At 48.3% G+C, this 18,856-nt stretch overlaps 1 protein-coding gene across 8 annotated transcripts in view; it reads right to left on the minus strand.

Moving 5' to 3' along the window:
- Window positions 1-18,856, minus strand: part of GRM5 (glutamate metabotropic receptor 5) — a 220,741-nt gene that overhangs the window by 139,704 nt on the left and 62,181 nt on the right. For all 8 annotated transcript variants that reach the window (XM_083170163.1, XM_083170162.1, XM_083170169.1 and 5 more), the window contains exon 3: window positions 14,849-15,098. In XM_083170163.1, the coding sequence (XP_083026289.1) occupies window positions 14,849-15,098 (250 nt within the window). The remainder of the gene's footprint in view (window positions 1-14,848; window positions 15,099-18,856) is intronic.

Raw genomic sequence — 18,856 nt, forward strand, 5'->3', positions numbered from 1 at the left:
TCCAGATGTTGAGGGACTACACATCCCAGGATGCTTTGCATTATTTTTGCTATGTGGCCATGCTGAAACTGATCCAAGGCATGCTGGGATGTGTAGTTCCTCAACATCTGGAGGGCCGCAATTGCCCAGCCCTGGCTTAGTGGGTGGACGCATGCAAAAGCACCCGCCCACTTGTGATGTCAGTTCCAATGGATCGGGAAGTGTGTATGGAGTACACGCTGCCCGATCCATCGGTGATTATATCTTGATTGATTGATGATTGATCTGCAGATATACTGTATCTATACGCGTGTAAACCGCGTAGCGTTCATTACATAGGCTGTGCAGTTTTTGGTCCCTCCCTATAACTGGCGACAACATGTATCCCAAATTGAGTTTAGCGACAAAGCTTGGTGCACCCATAACACCCAGGGATATGCAGTTATACAAGAACGTTGCAGACAATGTCCCTGCCGGAACCATAATCTCAGCACCAGGATGACAACCCCGTTATAATGGTAACTAAAGCATTTTAATTCGGTTGGCAGCATAGGATTAAATATGCTGCTTTCATGGCACGATTACCATTTTCTTTTCAGACCCTGTGGAAATAATTCAATAAGTATATTTAACGTGGTTGACATCCCGGGGCCAGGAGTATGGCGCTGACAAGAACATCATCTGCAATGTTCTTGTTGACATTATGTGGCATAATGTGAATGGGGGCACTGCAATGTGGCTTAATGTGAACTGGGGCACTACAATGTAGTTTAATGTGAACTAGGGAGATTACAAGAATGGTTAAAGTACCATAGGGTAGATGTTTGTGTCCCATGCCCACAAGGCAGAATCTTATGCCCAGGTTTGGAGGTAGATGACATTAATAGGTGTAAGCTTTATATTTGCTGTCGACAGTAGCGGGTGCAGGGATGCGGTGCTGTGCTGGGCACCTGGCAAATAGTTCTGCCTGGTGTTGTAGGACTCGGAGCTGGGAGTCAGAGCTGGGAGTGTCAGCTGTGTAGAGCACCAGACAAGGGGGCTCTGCAGCTGTCATCTTCATTTGCCGGGCGCTCGCTGATATAGTGTTACAAGCAGGCGCCCGGCGGCTCCTTCTTAGGAGGATAATATGCTGCGCCGGGACGGCGGACAAAGAGCGGCACAGAGCTCCTCCCAAGTACCCACCCAGCGCAGCAGAGAGTTGGATAATTAATTGCCCGCTGGCAGTCACCCATGCATGGCCCCGGCCCCTGAAGAGCTCACAGGATGCCACAAACTCGGGTAAGTGGGTAGGCTGGAGAGGCGGGCGACCCGGTACCTAGTGGTGCTGCTTCTGTACCTACAGTAGTTCTTCAGCCCCCCCGCATTCTCCTGCATGACATCTTCTCTCACTTTTGCTTTCACCCCTCCCTCTCTCTTGCTCTTTCTACTCTTGATCCGACACCCTCTGTCTCCTTGATTCCTTCATTCACTCTTTTTCCAGGAAATTCTCTTTCCCTCTGACCCCTCTGTTTCCTCTACCCAAAACCCTCTTTGTCTCTCACTATCCGGTCCCCTAATTGTAGTGACAACCGCATGGGGGGCCCTAATCAAGAGTTTTCTATGGGGCCCACATAGCTGTAGTTACGCCCATGGCTGTCGGACTATATATCCCAGCATGCTCTACAACCAGTTTAGCACGGCCAAATAACAACACTGTGGAGGGATGCTTATTACCCACTATTGGAAAGCTGAAAGTATTTCAATAACTCTTGCTTAAGCCAATTGCTGTAATGTTTCTGCAGCAATAAAGTAGATTCCATTTTAACAGCGGGAGGCAATACATGTATTTAATTTGTATTTATTGCTCTAATGCATCTTGTTCCAGTTACCTTTTTAAAAAGTAGTAAGACCCTTCCATTTGCTGCATTCAGTAGGTGCAGGACGTTGAAGGATAATGAAGGGGTCTCATTTAGGGCTGTGCACTTTTTGAGTTTTGGATCTGGATTGGTTTTTGTTCCTACGCTATTATTGCTGGATGCTGCTGGAAGAGCCGACGCGTCACTCTCAGCAGACGTGTCAGAATGGCAGAAGGGCGCACATTAAAAGGACAGGGCGCCTATACAAGTTAAAAAAAATCAATAAAAGGGCAGAGCGCGGCACCCTGCAAAATAAGCTCAGAGTAAATTCTACCTTGGCAATGAGCATTTACCCATGGCAACGAGCACTGACCCCTTGGTTGTATGCAGCAGCTGGATTGTGTGCACACTGTGAGTACAATGGGTGCCCATAAACCACCAATTCTGCAGGGGAGTTAAAAGGAAATCTGGACACAATCATGATTGTGAGCAGGTCTTTCTGGTGGACAGTATGGCAGCTTTACAATAGCAGCTGAGCCACTAATCCATTAGTAATGATGCCGCCGGAATTTCCAAGGGCAAATAGTTACCTTGAAGCCAGGATGCCGCGGTGCGCACAGGCAGCCAGCATGGCGTCTCTCTCCCATTTGGGGTCCGTAACCGCATCTGGACTAGACCCCCAGTGATCAGTCATAATTTGGCAGTGCCCTGCTGCTGCATCCTGACCCCCGGCTAGGCCTCCCCTCTGGGTAGTTGCTAAATTCTATTGGGCTTAAGGACCTCTCATGCCCAGGGGAAGGAGCAAGGCCGGGGGGCTTGCTCCTTCACTATCCACACCCCCACAGGTTGCCATTAGTAACCCGAAATGTGGTGAGCGTTTGGGTTCCTACTTCTGACCTTGCTCCTCCTCTCTCCGCCCCCTCTCCTCCCGTGTCACATGACATGGACCCTTAGCCCACTTGAATTTAGACCTAACCCTCTGCTCTGGGCTGTAGTAGGCAGAGCCGGCCTTAGGCATAGGCAAACTAGGCAATTGCCTAGGGCATTTGGAGAATGCCTAGGGGCATCAGCAGCTTCTGCTGATTAAAATGATATGCAGCATGCCTATATTCTGTGTGTGAGTGAGGCTGTATCTGCATATGAAATAGTGTATTCATGGAAATCACTGTAACATAGCATTCCGTATGCAGGTACAGCCACAGTCGCACACAGAATATAGGCATGCTGCATATCATTTTAATCATCGGAAGCTCCTTGTGTGTCATGGTCATAACAATGCAAATAAGACGAATTTTCAGCAAAAAAGGCACCCAACGTTAGCAGAACTGGGCAGGAGCTGCATGGCCTATTGAGGCAAGATGTATGTGGAAACATTTGTATCCAAGCAGAGGCAGAGGTCACAGTGTTAGCGGCTGTGCGAGTGCTGTCTGCGGGTGGGTTGGTTGTGCAATAGTGTTCGGCATATGTGTAAGGGGCATTATGTGTGTCATGTATAAATGCATTAATAATGTGCGACATATGTGTAACAGGCATGATGTGTGTCATGTGTATAAGGGCATTAATAATGTACAACATATGTGTAATGGGCATTATGTGTGTCATGTGTATAAGGGCATTAATAATGTGTAACATATGTGTAAGGGGCATTATGTGTGTCATTATTTGTATGAAGAGCATTAATAAAGGTTGGCATAATGTGTAAGGGGCATTATGGTTATAAGGACATTTATCATGTGTGTCATGTGTAAGGGGCATTACTGTGTGGTTTTATCAGGGGTGTCCTGAGAGAAAGGGGTAGGGGGTACAAATTGCCCAGGCCAAAGTCTGATGGAAGGGCCCAGTGGTAACCCTGGGCCCGCTCCCCTTAAGTGACAGCAGCAGCTGCAGCTCTTCTCCTCTGCCCAGCACACACTGCTTTGTGCTGGGTTGCAGTGTGGCCATGGAGGTGCTTAAAATACTATATTTTCTCAGGTTTTTTTCTAAGGGTATAATGTGAATAATGTGAGGAGTAATGTATATAAGGTAAAGTGGTACTACTGTGTGATGTAACGTTAATAAGGGACACCATCGCATGATATAATGTGAATAAAGTTGCACTACTGTGTGGCATAATTTGAATTGGGGGTACTATTGTGTGGCCATGCCCCTTCCCAGCAAGAACACACCCTGTTTGGGCTGCGCACCGAATGTGTGCGCTGTTTCTATTTAAAATATTGCAGGTAGGAGCACCAAAATGATGACTGTTATGATGAGGGTTGATGGTGCTGGAAAAGGGGAGCAGGGTCAGAGGCGGAACTAGTGGCGGTGCTAGGGGGCACCAGACAAAATCTTGCCTAGGGCGTCATTTAGGCTAGGGCCGGCTCTGGTAGTAGGGATGGCCATCGGTGCAGTCGGCATCAATAGTATTAAACCATCGATGGTGACTCGATAAATGCACCCATGCGGGCAGGTGTGAGATTAGGTCACAGCATCTGTAGTTTGTTTGGGCCCCCACAAAACAAGCTGGAAATTACTCTGCCCGCACAACATGCTCTAGAGATAAGATCATACTTACCTACTTTCTGGCTGCTCAGGGGCCACAGGAGTGGCTACTAATTTGGGGGCATGGCTAGAGCGATCGCTCTGTTTTAACCACGCCCCCCTGTGCAATGGTGGGCGGGGCTAAAATGGCACTATTCGTGTTATTTGACCCACGGATCCCCTTTCAGTGTTTTGTACGTCCTCATGGAATATTAATTCATGTGGCAGGTATTTTTGAATACTAGGCCCCAAAGAGCACAAAATGGAAGAAGAAAAAAATGTAAAATAAAAAGGAAAGGTACAAGACCCACACACCCTTATGTTGTATAGTAAACAGGACATGCACAAATCATTTCAGCGACATGATTGGCCACACACAGAAAGGGCCCCCACATAAAAAGCAGCAATTAATCTCTCCCTGTACAACAGTGGCGTCAAACTCATGGCCCTCCAGCTGTTGGTGAACTACACGTCCCAGCATGACCTGCCACAGATTTTATATAATGGATTGCTAAAACTGTTGCAGGGCATGCTGGGACATGTAGTTCAACAACAGCTGGAGGGCCATGAGTTTGGGCCCCCACTAATAATGTTTGTTGTTTCCTTAGCAGCATAATTGCGCACTAAAAAAAGGTGGGTGGGGCACAGCTCATAGGGGCAGGGTCATGGCTCATGGAAGCAGTCATGGGGTCTAGGCCTCGCGCTATGCCCCCTTTCTCCATCACCCTCATAGTAACTGTATTATCCCTACTTTTGTGCTGCATTTCCCAATGGTAAAACTGCTGCACATATCCCAATGTTATATCCGTATGATGGTGTTATGGTATGGTTAGAAGATATTGAGATATATACAGTAATACCCAATATCACCATCATCCACCCGCCAATTAGTCTCCAAACCTCTGAATAGTAAATCCATAGGTTTGGAGGTAAATCCGCAGACAAAAGGTGATTATTTGTTTATTTCCCCATTCCCCTTTGAGGCCTGTACCCCCCTTATCCCTAAACACAATTAGGAGACGTTTACTACATTTTTGCTGAATGGCGGCCATCTTGTCCCATGACATCATTATGACATCACAAAGGCTCTGTGGCAGAGGACTTTCTGGCAGCATCAGGAGAAGAAGCTGATATTTTCTCTCCTGCTTTACCTACAGTATAATACCTGTATTACTGTGAATTTTAGCTGTATCACTGGCGACATTATGGGCTGTCTTTGCAGCAAAATGTGTATCCCTGCACCCAGCAGGAAGGTAAGTGCGCTGTTATATTTAGGGGTTGTACATTGCACATACAGAGGGTTATCACAGGCCGCAATAGGGGGAGCTCACCCGATATTGGGCGTTTCTGGGCAGATTTGGGGGTAATTTATCCAGTTCTTTCGCCTAAATATGGGGGGGGGGGATAGGTATATTGTATTTTTATACTTTAACTTAAGGTTTTGTTTTACATATATTGAACATTCATGTAACAAAAAGGATTAGGCTGCTCTTCACCTCTATTGGGGGGGGGGGACGGGGGGACTCAAGCGGGGTGCAGTGCTTATGGGTATCACAGTAACATGGGCACAGACTCATTCGCAAACAGAGATGTATTCCAGTCCGAGGTCCTCCCCAGCCCAGGGCCTGAGGTGTATTACTTACACCATTATGTATCTGTCCTGTACCCCCCCCCCCTGCACAATTCCCAGGCAGCAGTGTCACATAATGTGGGCATGTTGTGTAGTAACACTCACGTTTCATCATTAGCCTCTCACATTATCAGTATTGAACTGTCCATCTCCCCACCTTGCTGGGCTTTGTAGTTCAGCCCTTCTGCTGCTGTCGTACATGTAGGTTCCCCCTGGAGACCCCCTCTCCCATATTTGGCTGTGTGCAGTGTGCTCCTTCTCCTGCCAGTAGCTGCCTCCTGCCCGTTCTCCTCCTGCCTGACACTAACTGCCACTAACTGCCCATGCGCCCTGGTGACCAGGGTTGTCAGATCATCCCTGTAATAAGCGCATATATGAATTACACAGGTCCCAGGTGTTATTATGTCCGATGAGCAGTCATGTTTAGCCCCAGAACCTGTGTTACAAAAATATTAACTGCAGATTTGATGTAATGACAGTTGGTATGACCTCTGACCCCTGGGACCTGTGTAATTCTATGTGCACTTATTAACGGGATGATTTGGCACCCCTGCTGGTGACCCTCATAGCAGATAACCTAGGGAATGCCATCGTTGCCGTTGTCATCGATGGTTTTACATATCGATGGTCACCCATTGTGTTTGATTGACTGGCCTGTGGGCCAATCAAAACAAGGGGGCGGGAATTCGTGGGTGTCGGGGGGCGGAGCTATGCTCCGTGTCCAGGCACTTTGAAAAAAAAACGCAAAACATCGTTTTGCTGTTCCATCGATGGAGGGAAACCATCTGGATCTCCCCCATTGATGGCAAAAGTATTCGACATCGGCCATGAACCATCAATGATTTCGATCCATCCATAGAGGAAACGCAGGATGTAAGAGGGGAGTTTCTCCCAACATGACCCTTTACAGGAGGGACACAATGCTCTGTTCCTGGGTTTCCCTCTGATATTATGATTGCTGTCACCTCTGTGGAACTAGTTAGTTGTTAAGAAAGGTGATAGTAATCCTAAAATAAGAGTAGGGATGGACAACCACCATCGATGATTTATAGTTATTGATGGTTTATGGCTGATGTAGAATAAAACATTATGGTACTTGTTTCCTATCTGGGCGCCCAGGTTTTCTACGTACGGCACCGTAATGAAATCGGATCTCATCGCATCGTACACATACACGATATTGAACGATGCGATGCGATGCGATCCGATTCGATTTCCCATAGGAAACAATGTGAAATGGCTCAATTTAGCCAAATTATCATAGGAACAATAGTAAATGGGCCAAAAACACCCCTGAACATTGAAATGTCCCCCCAAAAGTAGTTGACGCCACCCCGCCATCAACGTGAACCCGAAGCGTGGCGAGCGCAGCGGTACGCGTCCTCCGACCTTTTCATGCCCTACTATCCACTAGGGCGTGGAGTGAGAATAGAATAGTGTGGCGAGCGCAGCGAGCCACCGAGCCCGAAGCGTGGCGAGCGCAGCGAGCCCCGCGAGGGGGCGCGGATACCTTCACAGTTATACGCGTCCCCTCGCGGGCTTCCCAGGTGTCCATGGCGACGCGGACACCTGTGAAGCCCGCGAGGGGACGCGTTTACCTGTGAAGGTATCCGCGTCCCCTCGCGGGGCTCGCTGCGCTCGCCACACTATTCTATTCTCACTCCACGCCCTAGTGGATAGTAGGGCATGAAAAGGTCGGAGGACGCGTACCGCCGCCCCTCGCGGGCTCGCTGCGCTCGCCACGCTTCGGGTTCACGTTGATGGCGGGGTGGCGTCAACTACTTTTGGGGGGACATTTCAATGTTCAGGGGTGTTTTTGGCCCATTTACTATTGTTCCTATGATAATTTGGCTAAATTGAGCCATTTAACATTGTTTCCTATGGGAAATCGAATCGGATCGCATCGCATCGCATCGTTCAATATCGTGTATGTGTACGATGCGATGCGATCAGATTTCTCTACGGAGAATAGCATGGTGCGCAATTAACTTAGCGGGCGCCCAGATAGGAAACAAGTACCAACATTATTGCCATCGATGGGGGAGAATCAGATGGTTTGCCTTCATCGATGGTGCCACATAACACCTGTGGGGCCCTGCCCCTGGAACAGATTGCCAGTCTGTCACATAAAGGGGATGACCATCGATCGGTGAAACCACAATTACACACTGTAGATGGCTACCATCAATGACTACATGCAATATCGCCATCGATGGCAACCACACCGATGGTCATCCCTGATTAAGAGAGAAGTCCAAGAACAGAGCATTTTGTGCATTCTGGAGTGGGTCAGGGGAGATAAAGAGATCACACCCACACTCACTGTTACTGCAGCGCAGGTGAAGATGGTCAGGTCCAGACAGCCTGTATTATTAGGCTCCGCCCTTTCTCGGCATAATGCCAGAAGTAACAGGTCCCCTCACCACAGACCCGCAACTCATGAAGTTATGCTGTGAGGGGCGGGCTTTAACCACCGACCCAAGCACACGTTTAACAGAAAATCAGGGGGTGGGTGGTGTTCTAGTTATTGGGTACCCCCTTTGTGCGCTAGTGCCTACCCCCTGGTACCTAGGGACATGGTCACTTCCCCTCTCCAGCGAATAGAACACTAACAATGGTTATATATTACTGATAATGTATGAAACTTATTCAATATACAGTAAGAAAGCTGAGCGGACCTTCTCCCAGTCATTATACATTGCTATAATCTTATTATAACTGCTGACGCCGGTACTAATAGTTATAACAATGAATTACTGTATAAGCCACAATGGTGACGTTACAGCTGGTTCCACTGCCCTGATCTGTTCTATTGCTTCCATGGTAGAAAGTGCTTGTACTGCGGAGAGTTCTGTAGTCACAGCTCATGATGTCTCTTCCTCTGCTTCTTACAGCCTGGCAAGTCTGCGAGGCTGAAGGGAACGACCACGTACCCATCCAATGTGCAGCCCCCCACCAGCGTGCAGCCCCCCACCAGCGTGCAGCACCCCACCAGCGTGCAGCCCCCCACCAGCGTGCAGCCCCCCACCAGCGTGCAGCCCCCCACCAGCGTGCAGCCCCCCACCAGCGTGCAGCACCCCGTGCCCTGCGCTAATGTGTGCGATGAACCGTCAACTAAGTTGGATGCTAAACTGGCGCGAAAGGCTTATGTGGCAGCAGCGGTGGCAGCAGCTATTCATGAAGTGGTGGCATCGTACTTCCCGATTGATGGTAAGTTTCCCCCAGGTGTCATGTATGGGCTGCTTGTTTCTGATCACTTTTCTTGCTATGTTCGGGCGCACTACAGAGGAGATTGCGCCCATCACAGAACTCACATCCTATTACATAGAGCCCATAGACAGTACGGGGTACAAATACTACAATGAAAAGAGGTGTTGTTGCCCATAGCGACCAATCGGATTCTGTCTCTCATTTTCAGATGATACTACATCTACTGAGCTCTCTGATACCAGCAGTGACTGTGCTGAGCGCGAGGACCTGGCGGATACCAGCAGTGACTGTCCTGAGCGCGAGGACCTGGCGGATACCAGCAGTGACTGTCCTGAGCGCGAGGACCTGGCGGATACCAGCAGTGACTGTCCTGAGCTCGAGGACCTATCCGATACCAGCAGTGACTGTCCTGAGCGCGAGGACCTATCCGATACCAGCAGTGACTGTCCTGAGCGCGAGGACCTATCCGATACCAGCAGTGACTGTCCTGAGCGCGAGGACCTATCCGATACCAGCAGTGACTGTCCTGAGCGCGAGGACCTATCCGATAACAGCAGTTACTGTTCGGAAACAGCCACTGATAGCAGCACTGCCTCTTCTGGGAGCATGGAAGAAGTGAGCAGCAGAGACTCCTCTCCCGGGTAGGTTGCCGGCACAATCCGCGCGTCCTCCCTGCTCTGGTCCCTGGGGTAGATTTCAGGTCTCTTGTCTTACACACATGCTGTGATGTATATATGGTATCTCCATATCTGCTGCAGCCGGGGCCGCTACACAAGTTCTCTCACACAGCGCTGATGGGCCGGTATCCTACTAGTATGACATGTATATATCAGTATACCATAATTGTCTACTTGCTGGCTGCCCTCTCCGCCAAAGGGGGGGGCGGGAGTCAGACAGCTCTCCGGGAGGGTTTCCCCTCTCCCGGCCATTCCAGGAGGGTAGGCAACCCTGCATTATACTAAGGGAGTGTAAAAATGTAATAGGAGAAATGAAGCCATGTAAATGATGGGGCCTACACACACACACACACACACACACGTAGTGAGGTTAGATCTCTCAGCACAGATCTCTCACTCTCAGCAGACCTCAGTGATCTGTCACTGCCCATGTTCTCAATAGAGAGAACGCAGGAGATGACCAGATTTATACTGCGTGCAGTATCTGCATCTCCCGGTGATAGCAACACATGGGCCACGCATCGCCATGGGCCCCACACACACAGCGATGCGTGCTTCATTTCTAGGCAATCTAGTCAGATCACAGAAAATAGGCCGCAATCGCTCGGTGTGTGGCTCCATTAGAGGGATCTCACATCACTGTACACTGGGCTTCCTGTATGGGGCCGTCCTTGTCATGTCACACCCACAGTATCAGCGCTCTTATTGGTCCAAAGAGGAATCACACAGATAAATGTAGTCAGTAAGGGCCAGTAACATGGTGCAGGCGCCAGATAGCAGCAGGCCAGGGAATAATGAGATGACTTGTACATGGCAAACGTTTGTGTCTCTACAATAACAGTCACTGATCAAAGTTTGTTTTTATAGGATGATCTACAAGAAGCGGGTGGATGTCAGCTTCCTATGGCAGGAGGAGGAGGAGGAGGAAGACGAGATGCCCAGCGTGATTATATAACCTGGACATCGGACTCACTAATCCCATAACCTGGGAACTTGTTTAAAAAAAGTTGATTTGACTTATGTCAGTTTATATTGCATCAAACCTAATCATTAAAGTTTGTGCAAGTTTGTTAAGCCAGTCCTGTTGACGGCTCATCCCCCTAAGCCAGTCCTGTTGACGGCTCATCCCCCTAAGCCAGTCCCGTTGACGGCTCATCCCCCTAAGCCAGTCCCGTTGACGGCTAATCCCCCTACCCAACCTGTCCCGTTGACGGGTAATCCCCCTACCCCCAATCTCTGTCTTCACAACTCCCTCTCTGAAGCATCATTTTGCTGTCACTGTCTATGGAGTCATTTGGTCGCTGAGCGGCCTCTATATGAATCTGTTGTTGTCAACAATAAAAAGCCTGACAAGCCAATCAGTGTCTGATGTGTTATTTCCCACTAATGTGAGTGTTCCCCGTTGTACTACTGTACTGGTCTGACCCGTATCCATGTGGTAAATAGCTCTGGGAATGTAATGTGTAATAAAAGTATATGGTAGGTTGGGGCAGTACTGTGGGCTATGAGGATCTGCACAGCCAGAGTCGAATTTCCCATTAGGCACGTGAGGCACGTGCCTAGAGGCGGGACATGTTTTGGGGCGGCACTCGGATGCCTATGATAGTATTGTCAGCCCAAAATGTATCTATAAAAGCAAAATATACACTGTACTGTACTATATTCCATCTTAAATAGAGTGTAAATGGATAGGACATGCAGATACTGCCCCTCTAACCTGTCCTACTTAGTAACTATGTATTCATAATAAAAGAACATGTCACAGTTAGTGGCTTTTTTAAATAAAGCTATTATCCGATGAGGGCTTATAAGTGATCAATTAAGGGGGGGTGCAAACATTATTGTTGTGCCTAGGGGCACCCTCATCCCTAAATCCACCCCTGTGCACAGCTACATTAAGCCCCATATACAATGTGATCTGGGTCATACCACCTAGGATCGCATACATTTTGTGCAACTGTTATTTTAATGTTAAAGCCTGTCCCGTTGACGGCTCATCCCCCTACCCCCAATCTCTGTCTTCACAACTCCCTCTCTCCATATGCAGAAAGTTTGAAACATATCATTTTGCTTTCATTTTCCAAGGAGTAATTTGGCCCGTTGAGTGGCCTCTAGTGGTCACAGGTGGTACTTCGCCTTAGAGGTGAGGCGTATTCAGCCTTTTCTATATAGAGATATTTGATATGTGTAATAAATATACATGCACATACAGAAATGAATATACATATGTATACATGGATCTGTTTCAACAATACATTTTTTTTTAAAAAGACCGGCAAGTCAGTGTTGTGTTATTTTCCATTTACTAATGTGAATGTTTCCCATTGTACAACTATATTTGTCTGATGCCTGCTCTTTAACCCTTTGGGTTGTAATCAATGCCGCCGGCGAGGGGGTTAAGCAGCAAAGATTGCCAAAAACAAGCCACCCTCGCCATGTAACCCCCACTTTGGCTGCTCACCCTATTCAACTTTCGCGGCTAATGCAGGGAGCCAGCTGCATTTAGCCACGAGCCTCGCCGTTTTGGCGGCCGCACACGCAGTTCCCACCTTGCTGTAAAAACCCAGCGAGGTGGAAAAGGCGGGTGCAGGGGGGGGGGGTGGTTGAATACTGACCCGCGAGCTGTGACGGCCAGCAATCAGCACTGCTCGCCATCACAGCTCACTAAAGAACATTGAATACGGCCCTGTGAGCGTCAAGTGAATTTGGCCAAATGGGTGTGAAAATTGGCAAGCAAACAATTCAATTCATCATAATGACCGGTAATGTTACCTTATATAGGAAATATCATCTTTTTACTTTTTTATTCGATTGAATAGAACAAATGTGAGCGATGCTGGTATTTTTAGCTGATATTTTGCACCTGTCAGATGTTGACACTCAAAGGGTTAAATAGCTGTGGGCATGGAATGTGTAACAAGTATATGGTAGGTTGGTGCAGTACTGTGGGCTATAAGGATCTGTACAGCTACACCGTACTTGTCCATCTTTTGGGAAAAGGGAAGGGACACATCATACCATATTGGGGACATGGCCAGTGCAAACACATCATCTTGGCCATGCCCCCTACCATGCAATGTCAGTACTACAGGTACTGCATGGGGGGGGCTTACAATGACAGGATTTCAATGATTGAGTCCCCATGGACCCACCACGGGGGGGGGGGGGGGTATGGATGTTGGAGACTGACGGCATTTCAGGGGATTTGTCCACCTTTCTGGGGGACGCGGCCATTCCGGGAGTATGAGTGACGCCCCCCCCCCAGAGAAGACTGATGCTTTAACGCTTGGGGGCCCGTTTACGAAGGATCGCATATACAATGCGACCTGGGCGAGTTCTTAACACCCAGGTTGCAATATGCGATCCTATAGGTAGTATACCGTAACCAGCAGAGTCAGGGACACGGGCCCCTGCAAACTGCTCAGCCAGGTGCCGTATGCGTGGTTAGCACAGACCGCACTGCCCCCCCGGCATTGTGGTAAGTAGCCCATAGGCTGCAATGTGCTACCGCCATGTTAGAATGGTGTTAGCCATTAAAAACCTATGGATGATGCCACTGCCGGCGGGGAAGGAGGGACTGCAGCAGGTATAGTATAGGAGATTTCCGCTGTGGTCCCTCCATCATACATTTTGGAGGTATTTAATATTTGCGGCTAACGCCCAAAGTGGGTATATTCGGGGAGTTAGACACAAACATGAAATGATAAATTTGTCTCCTCCCTGGGTTACATCGGGTTATCTACTCAGAAGATAGATGCCATAGTGCCACACACACCCACATACAGCAGGGTACAACCAGGGGGCAATGGCCAATGGGACAAACAGCTATTTGCCTTGCAGGTTACTATTGCCCTGGTAGGTGCTGTTCATTGGTGCTGATGCAGAACCTCTTTGCTGCAGTCATGTTTAACTTTCCCCTCCCCGCAGCTTACCTACCTACCTAGCTACCCCTGCATACTTACCCATCAGGATCCCAGCTGTCTAAACTTCAGTGTTGGAATCCCGATATATTGGAGTATCAGCGCCACTGCTGTGAGGGCAGTCGGGATGCCGGCATCAGTATACTGGTAACCGCATCCCGTCACACCACCTGCAGCACCACGCAGATATTTCAGCTCCAGCCCCATGTGGCCCCTGATCGGGCATTGGCTGGGACCAGAGGAACGCTGGATATCAGACGTTTCCATACCAAAGTATTCTAGGATGGGCCTCATGTCTAACACAGAATGCATTAGGTGTCATTGTACCAGAATTATGAATATTATTTATTATTTATTCATTAACAGTGTCTTACTTTCACACATTTTTCACAGCACTTCACAGAGATATTTGAACATTCACATCAGTCCCTACCCCAGTGGAGCTTACAATCTATATTCCCCACACAGACATTCTAGGGTTAATTTTGTTAGGAGCCAATTAACCTACCAGTATATTTTTAGATTGTAGGAGGAAACCGGAGTACCCGGAGAAAACCCACGCAAGCACGGGGAGAACATACAAACTCCGCACAATTAGGGCCATGGTGGGAATCGAACCCATGACCTCAGCGCTGTGAGGCAGTAATGCCAACCATTACACCAACCGTGCTGCCGTGAATATTCTGTAGAGCAGTGGTCCTCAGGGCACACCAACAGTCCAGGTTTTCTGACTATCCAGGCCTAGGCACAGATGACTTAATTTGTACCTCAGTCAGCTTGATGATACATACCAACCAATCAAAATCTAGCTGACATTTTTATGTTGCCGTTTAGAAAATAAGATCACACATTTGATTAGTCGCTGTATGATTCAGTTCAGTTTTCATGCCCCCGTTCTCGTACCGTATATAAGTCAGTAATTAAATGCAGAACACATTACTTAAATGTTTTCTTGACTACCAATGGCAAATATACAAAGTCTGTTGACTGATATTTGGGCCATAAATTCAATGATAGAAAAACCAATGCACAGTGGAGAAACTCAATGGATGAAAGGAAAGTTGCAGTATAACTTACCTGCCAAGAAGAAGGAATTCCCCAATTATTCCCTGACGTCTCATAGCCATTAAAAGTCCCCTCACGGTCATTCCCTCACAAAAGCAGACCACGACTCTTGCCTTGGGAAGATGACTCCGTAACTTTTTTAATAGTTTGTCAAAGTTTTGTTCTCCTGCATTGCTGTAAATCTTGTAAGACTGTGCAATACAGACCCCATCCTTGGCCGACATGTCTTTGAATGCTTCCATTCCTCTTTCACCATAGTTACCTGAGGGGAAGCAAAAAAAAAAAAGAATAAGCTACAATTTTCTTTGGGAGGTGCAGTACTCGGTTTAGCCTGCAGGTGTCACTGTTGCAATCAATCTCATGAATGGTGAGGTGGGGACAGAGCGTTCTCTGTATATTGCTGTGGAAACAAATACACTTGTAGGTTATGTGGTTTACAATTGTGACGTTTTTTGAGTTATACTGTACATGGGAAACTATCAAAAATGATCTTCAATCTGTCTAAACCAATTTTTGTCAACAAAAGCAAGCGCCGGATTAGTTAATGTGGTTTCAAAGCAGATTCAAACCTTTGAACAATATTACTAAATAACCATCACTGTGTCTTGCCCTTTAACCAGTGCCAGATTACGGTCTAAATGGGCCTGGAGCTGAAAATGATCAAGGGCCTATTATGAGCAATAACAGGGGTTGTGGCCAGCACCTAATAATGTGAGAGGCGTGACCAGTGTTCTGTTTGGGTGATCTGCTCATGGGTGTGTCCAATGGCGTAACTATAGAGGGTGCAGGGGATGCAATTGCTATGGGGCCCAGGGGCCCCTGCACCCCTTTAATCTTTTTTTCCCATTTTTATTTCCTTATTAAATACTGCAGTGCAGGAATTGGCCACGCTGCCAAACTTGTACCCAGTTCAGTGGAGCCCGGGCCAGGAGCAGCAGCCTGGAACTGCCAGGGGAGCAGTGGACTGGAGCCCAGCGCCGCCCAGGTAGCAATGGAGCCCAGCCATCATTGCCCGGGGAGTAGTGGAGTCTGTCGCTGCCCAGGGAGCAGTGTAGCTCAGTGCCGCCACCCGGGGAGCAGAGGAGCCCATCGCCGCACTGGAATCAGTGTGGAACACGGCGCTGGCCAAGAGAAGTTAAGGAAGTTGTCGCCTGGGGAGCAGTGGAGTCCGGCGCTCCCCGGGGAGCAGTAAAGGCCGCGCACCCGGGAAGCAGTAAATACTGCGCACCCGGGGAGCAGGAGAGCTGCCTAACGGACAAGAGCAGGGGTCTACAGCCCAGCACAGAATAGCAGGGGAGCAGAAAGCCTGGCGGTCAGAGCAGAGGAGCCCAGCACCAGTGAAAGAAGCTGGTGAGTGCATTTGGGGACCTGCCACTGCCAGGGGGAAGCCAGTCAGACCCTTTCAAACCCTGTATCCTCTTTATCTCAACCCTCTTTCACTCCTCCTACCCCTCTGTTGCACATCTCTATCTTTCTCTCTGCCCCTTGTCTATTTCTCCTCTATCTCTCTTCTACGCACCTCTTTCACCATGCCATACCTCCCAACTTCTGTCCGGAGGAAATAGGGACACTCGCACGGCGAAGCCGCGCGAGCGCCCGAAAAGGGGGCGGGGCGTATGCAAATGAGGTCACGGCTTATGCTAATTAGCCGCAACCTCATTTTCATACGAGAATAGACGCTGTGCGCATGCGCACAGCGTCTATTCTACTAGATTGGGGGGTCTCCCAACTGCCACCCCCCGCAGCGGGACAATGCCTGCCGCGGGTGGGACATCGGGACAGGACCCGAAAATCGGGACTGTCCCGACGGAATCGTGACAGTTGGGAGGTATGCCATGCTTCCCCTATTTCTAATGTCTCCCTATCTCTCTCTGACAGTATCAGAGTTTCTCCCACTCTTTTTCTCTCTCCCGGATACCTTCTCTCTCTCCCCCTGTCTATCCACCTTTCACATTGTAGTGACAAGTGTAGATAGGGGAGGGGGCTTTCAGAATTTTGCTATGGGGCCCACAATACTGTAGTTATGCCTCTGGGTGTGTCTCTATTTGTGTAAATACTTTCAACTAATGCCTGGAAAAGGCAGGGAGATATATTGGTGGGTGGCCTCCATAGGTGCACCCGCAGGACGCCGATGTCTAAGATACTTGCGGGGTGAGGCGGCACTCCAGTCATAAAAAAAATACTGAAAGCCTAAACTTGGTAGACAACATTTCAGCGCCTTTTATGTGGTCACCTAAGTTTACCACACCAAATACCCCTCATACAAATCATACATCACAATAGTAACAACCTTATACTGTACTTGCCTCTTACACATTATGCCACATGGAATGAGACAAAATTTACACAGACTGAGTCAAAATTCACACTATGGCACACGGATTGAGACAAAATTCACATTATGCCACACAGATTAAGGCAAAATTCACATTTTGCCACATGTATTGAGCCAAAATACACACTATACCAAACAGATTGAGCAATAATGCACAATATGCTGTATAAACAGGGGCATTGCGCGCTAAGGCGCACATTAAAATTTTACACCATAATGCCCATTACATGTTAAACCACACACCATAATGTCCATTACCTATTATGCCAAACACCATAATGCCTATTTAAAATGATTCTACATAAGTGATGCTTACCTACAGATGTAGCCCCTGTCATCTTTGGCCGGGGCTTGCCAGAGTCTCCCCTCTGGCAAGCGCCGATGGACAGGGGCTACACTGAACTGGGACGCACGTGCCGGCGAAGCAGCGGCATCCCGGATATTTGAAATAATACCCCTTTCACACCAGAAAATGCAGGGACTGGCCCCTTTTACATCAGCCTAGTCCCTGCATATTCTGGTGTGAGAACCCCCCCACCCTTTTAAACAACCAGCTATATCTTCGGAACCAATCCATTTACATGAGACCAGTATCATATTGAAAAACTTTTAAGTGGGCTTCGAATGATTTTGGTCCTGTGAAACTGGGCCGTTTGGTTCCAGAGAAATCTGTCCTCAAACAACATGAACAGCTATGAAATTACATTTCAGAAATGAAAAAATTGGTTTACCCGCAATATCTCTAGAACCAATGAACGCATATGGACCAGCCTGGTATCAGATTGAAGGCCCAGCGATTTGGATTCGACTGAGATCAACCTCGAGCTTCTGTGATGCGGGAGGGGGAACTGGCAGCTGTTGGAACTGGTGGGGATGTCCCATGTTAAGGGGGAAAGGTTCCAGATTTGCCTGGCGGTATCTCTGGTTCCCAGGGGGCTAGCAACGTGGGGCCAGGCTCATTTCAAAGCCCTGGCCCTCAGCTACAAGTGGGCCTGGAGCTGTAGCTCCATCAGGCCCATTGTTAATCCAGCCCTGCCTTTAACCATACTTGCCTGCCTTTCCGAAACAGCTGTGAGGCTCCCAAAAATCCAGTTGTTCTCCCGGGCCTACTGAAAATGTGGGCAAGTATCCTGCTTTCTCCACCAGTCCCACGCACCCCACCTTGGCCTCCCACAACAGAGTACAAGGGGGAGGTCTGAGGAGGACTCAATGATGTAATTCGCTCTGAATTGCATTATTGTAGCCCAACCCCCTTGATTTTGTAGGGATGGGGGGAGGAGCCATGATGGCACGATCTAAATGATGTTTGCCTGGAGCCAAAACAGAACAGGCTGCTAGCGGTTATATCAGAGTGTGCTGTGTGTGGTTTAGTCATGTGACCCTGCCTGTCCTCCCAAGAAGTTTCCTTTCTGCCTAAAATATCCGTTAAAAATGGCAGCGCCGCTCACCGTGACTGTTCTTTTCTTGGGTGCAATATTTCACTGAACTTCAGTTAATTGACTCGGCGGTATTTGTATTTATTTATGCTGGAAGAACAGTCGATGTGAGCGGCGCTGGCATTTTTAGTGGATATTTTGAGGATCGGTCACAGCAAGGTTGGCACTCAAAAGGGTTAAGAAATGGGATTTTGTAAACTTGTAAATCAGATTTGATGTTATGTTACATTGATCTATATTCTCCTGTTC

The sequence above is a fragment of the Crinia signifera genome, chromosome 2, assembly GCF_055691185.1.
Source record: "Crinia signifera chromosome 2, ASM5569118v1, whole genome shotgun sequence".
NCBI lineage: Eukaryota > Metazoa > Chordata > Amphibia > Anura > Myobatrachidae > Crinia > Crinia signifera.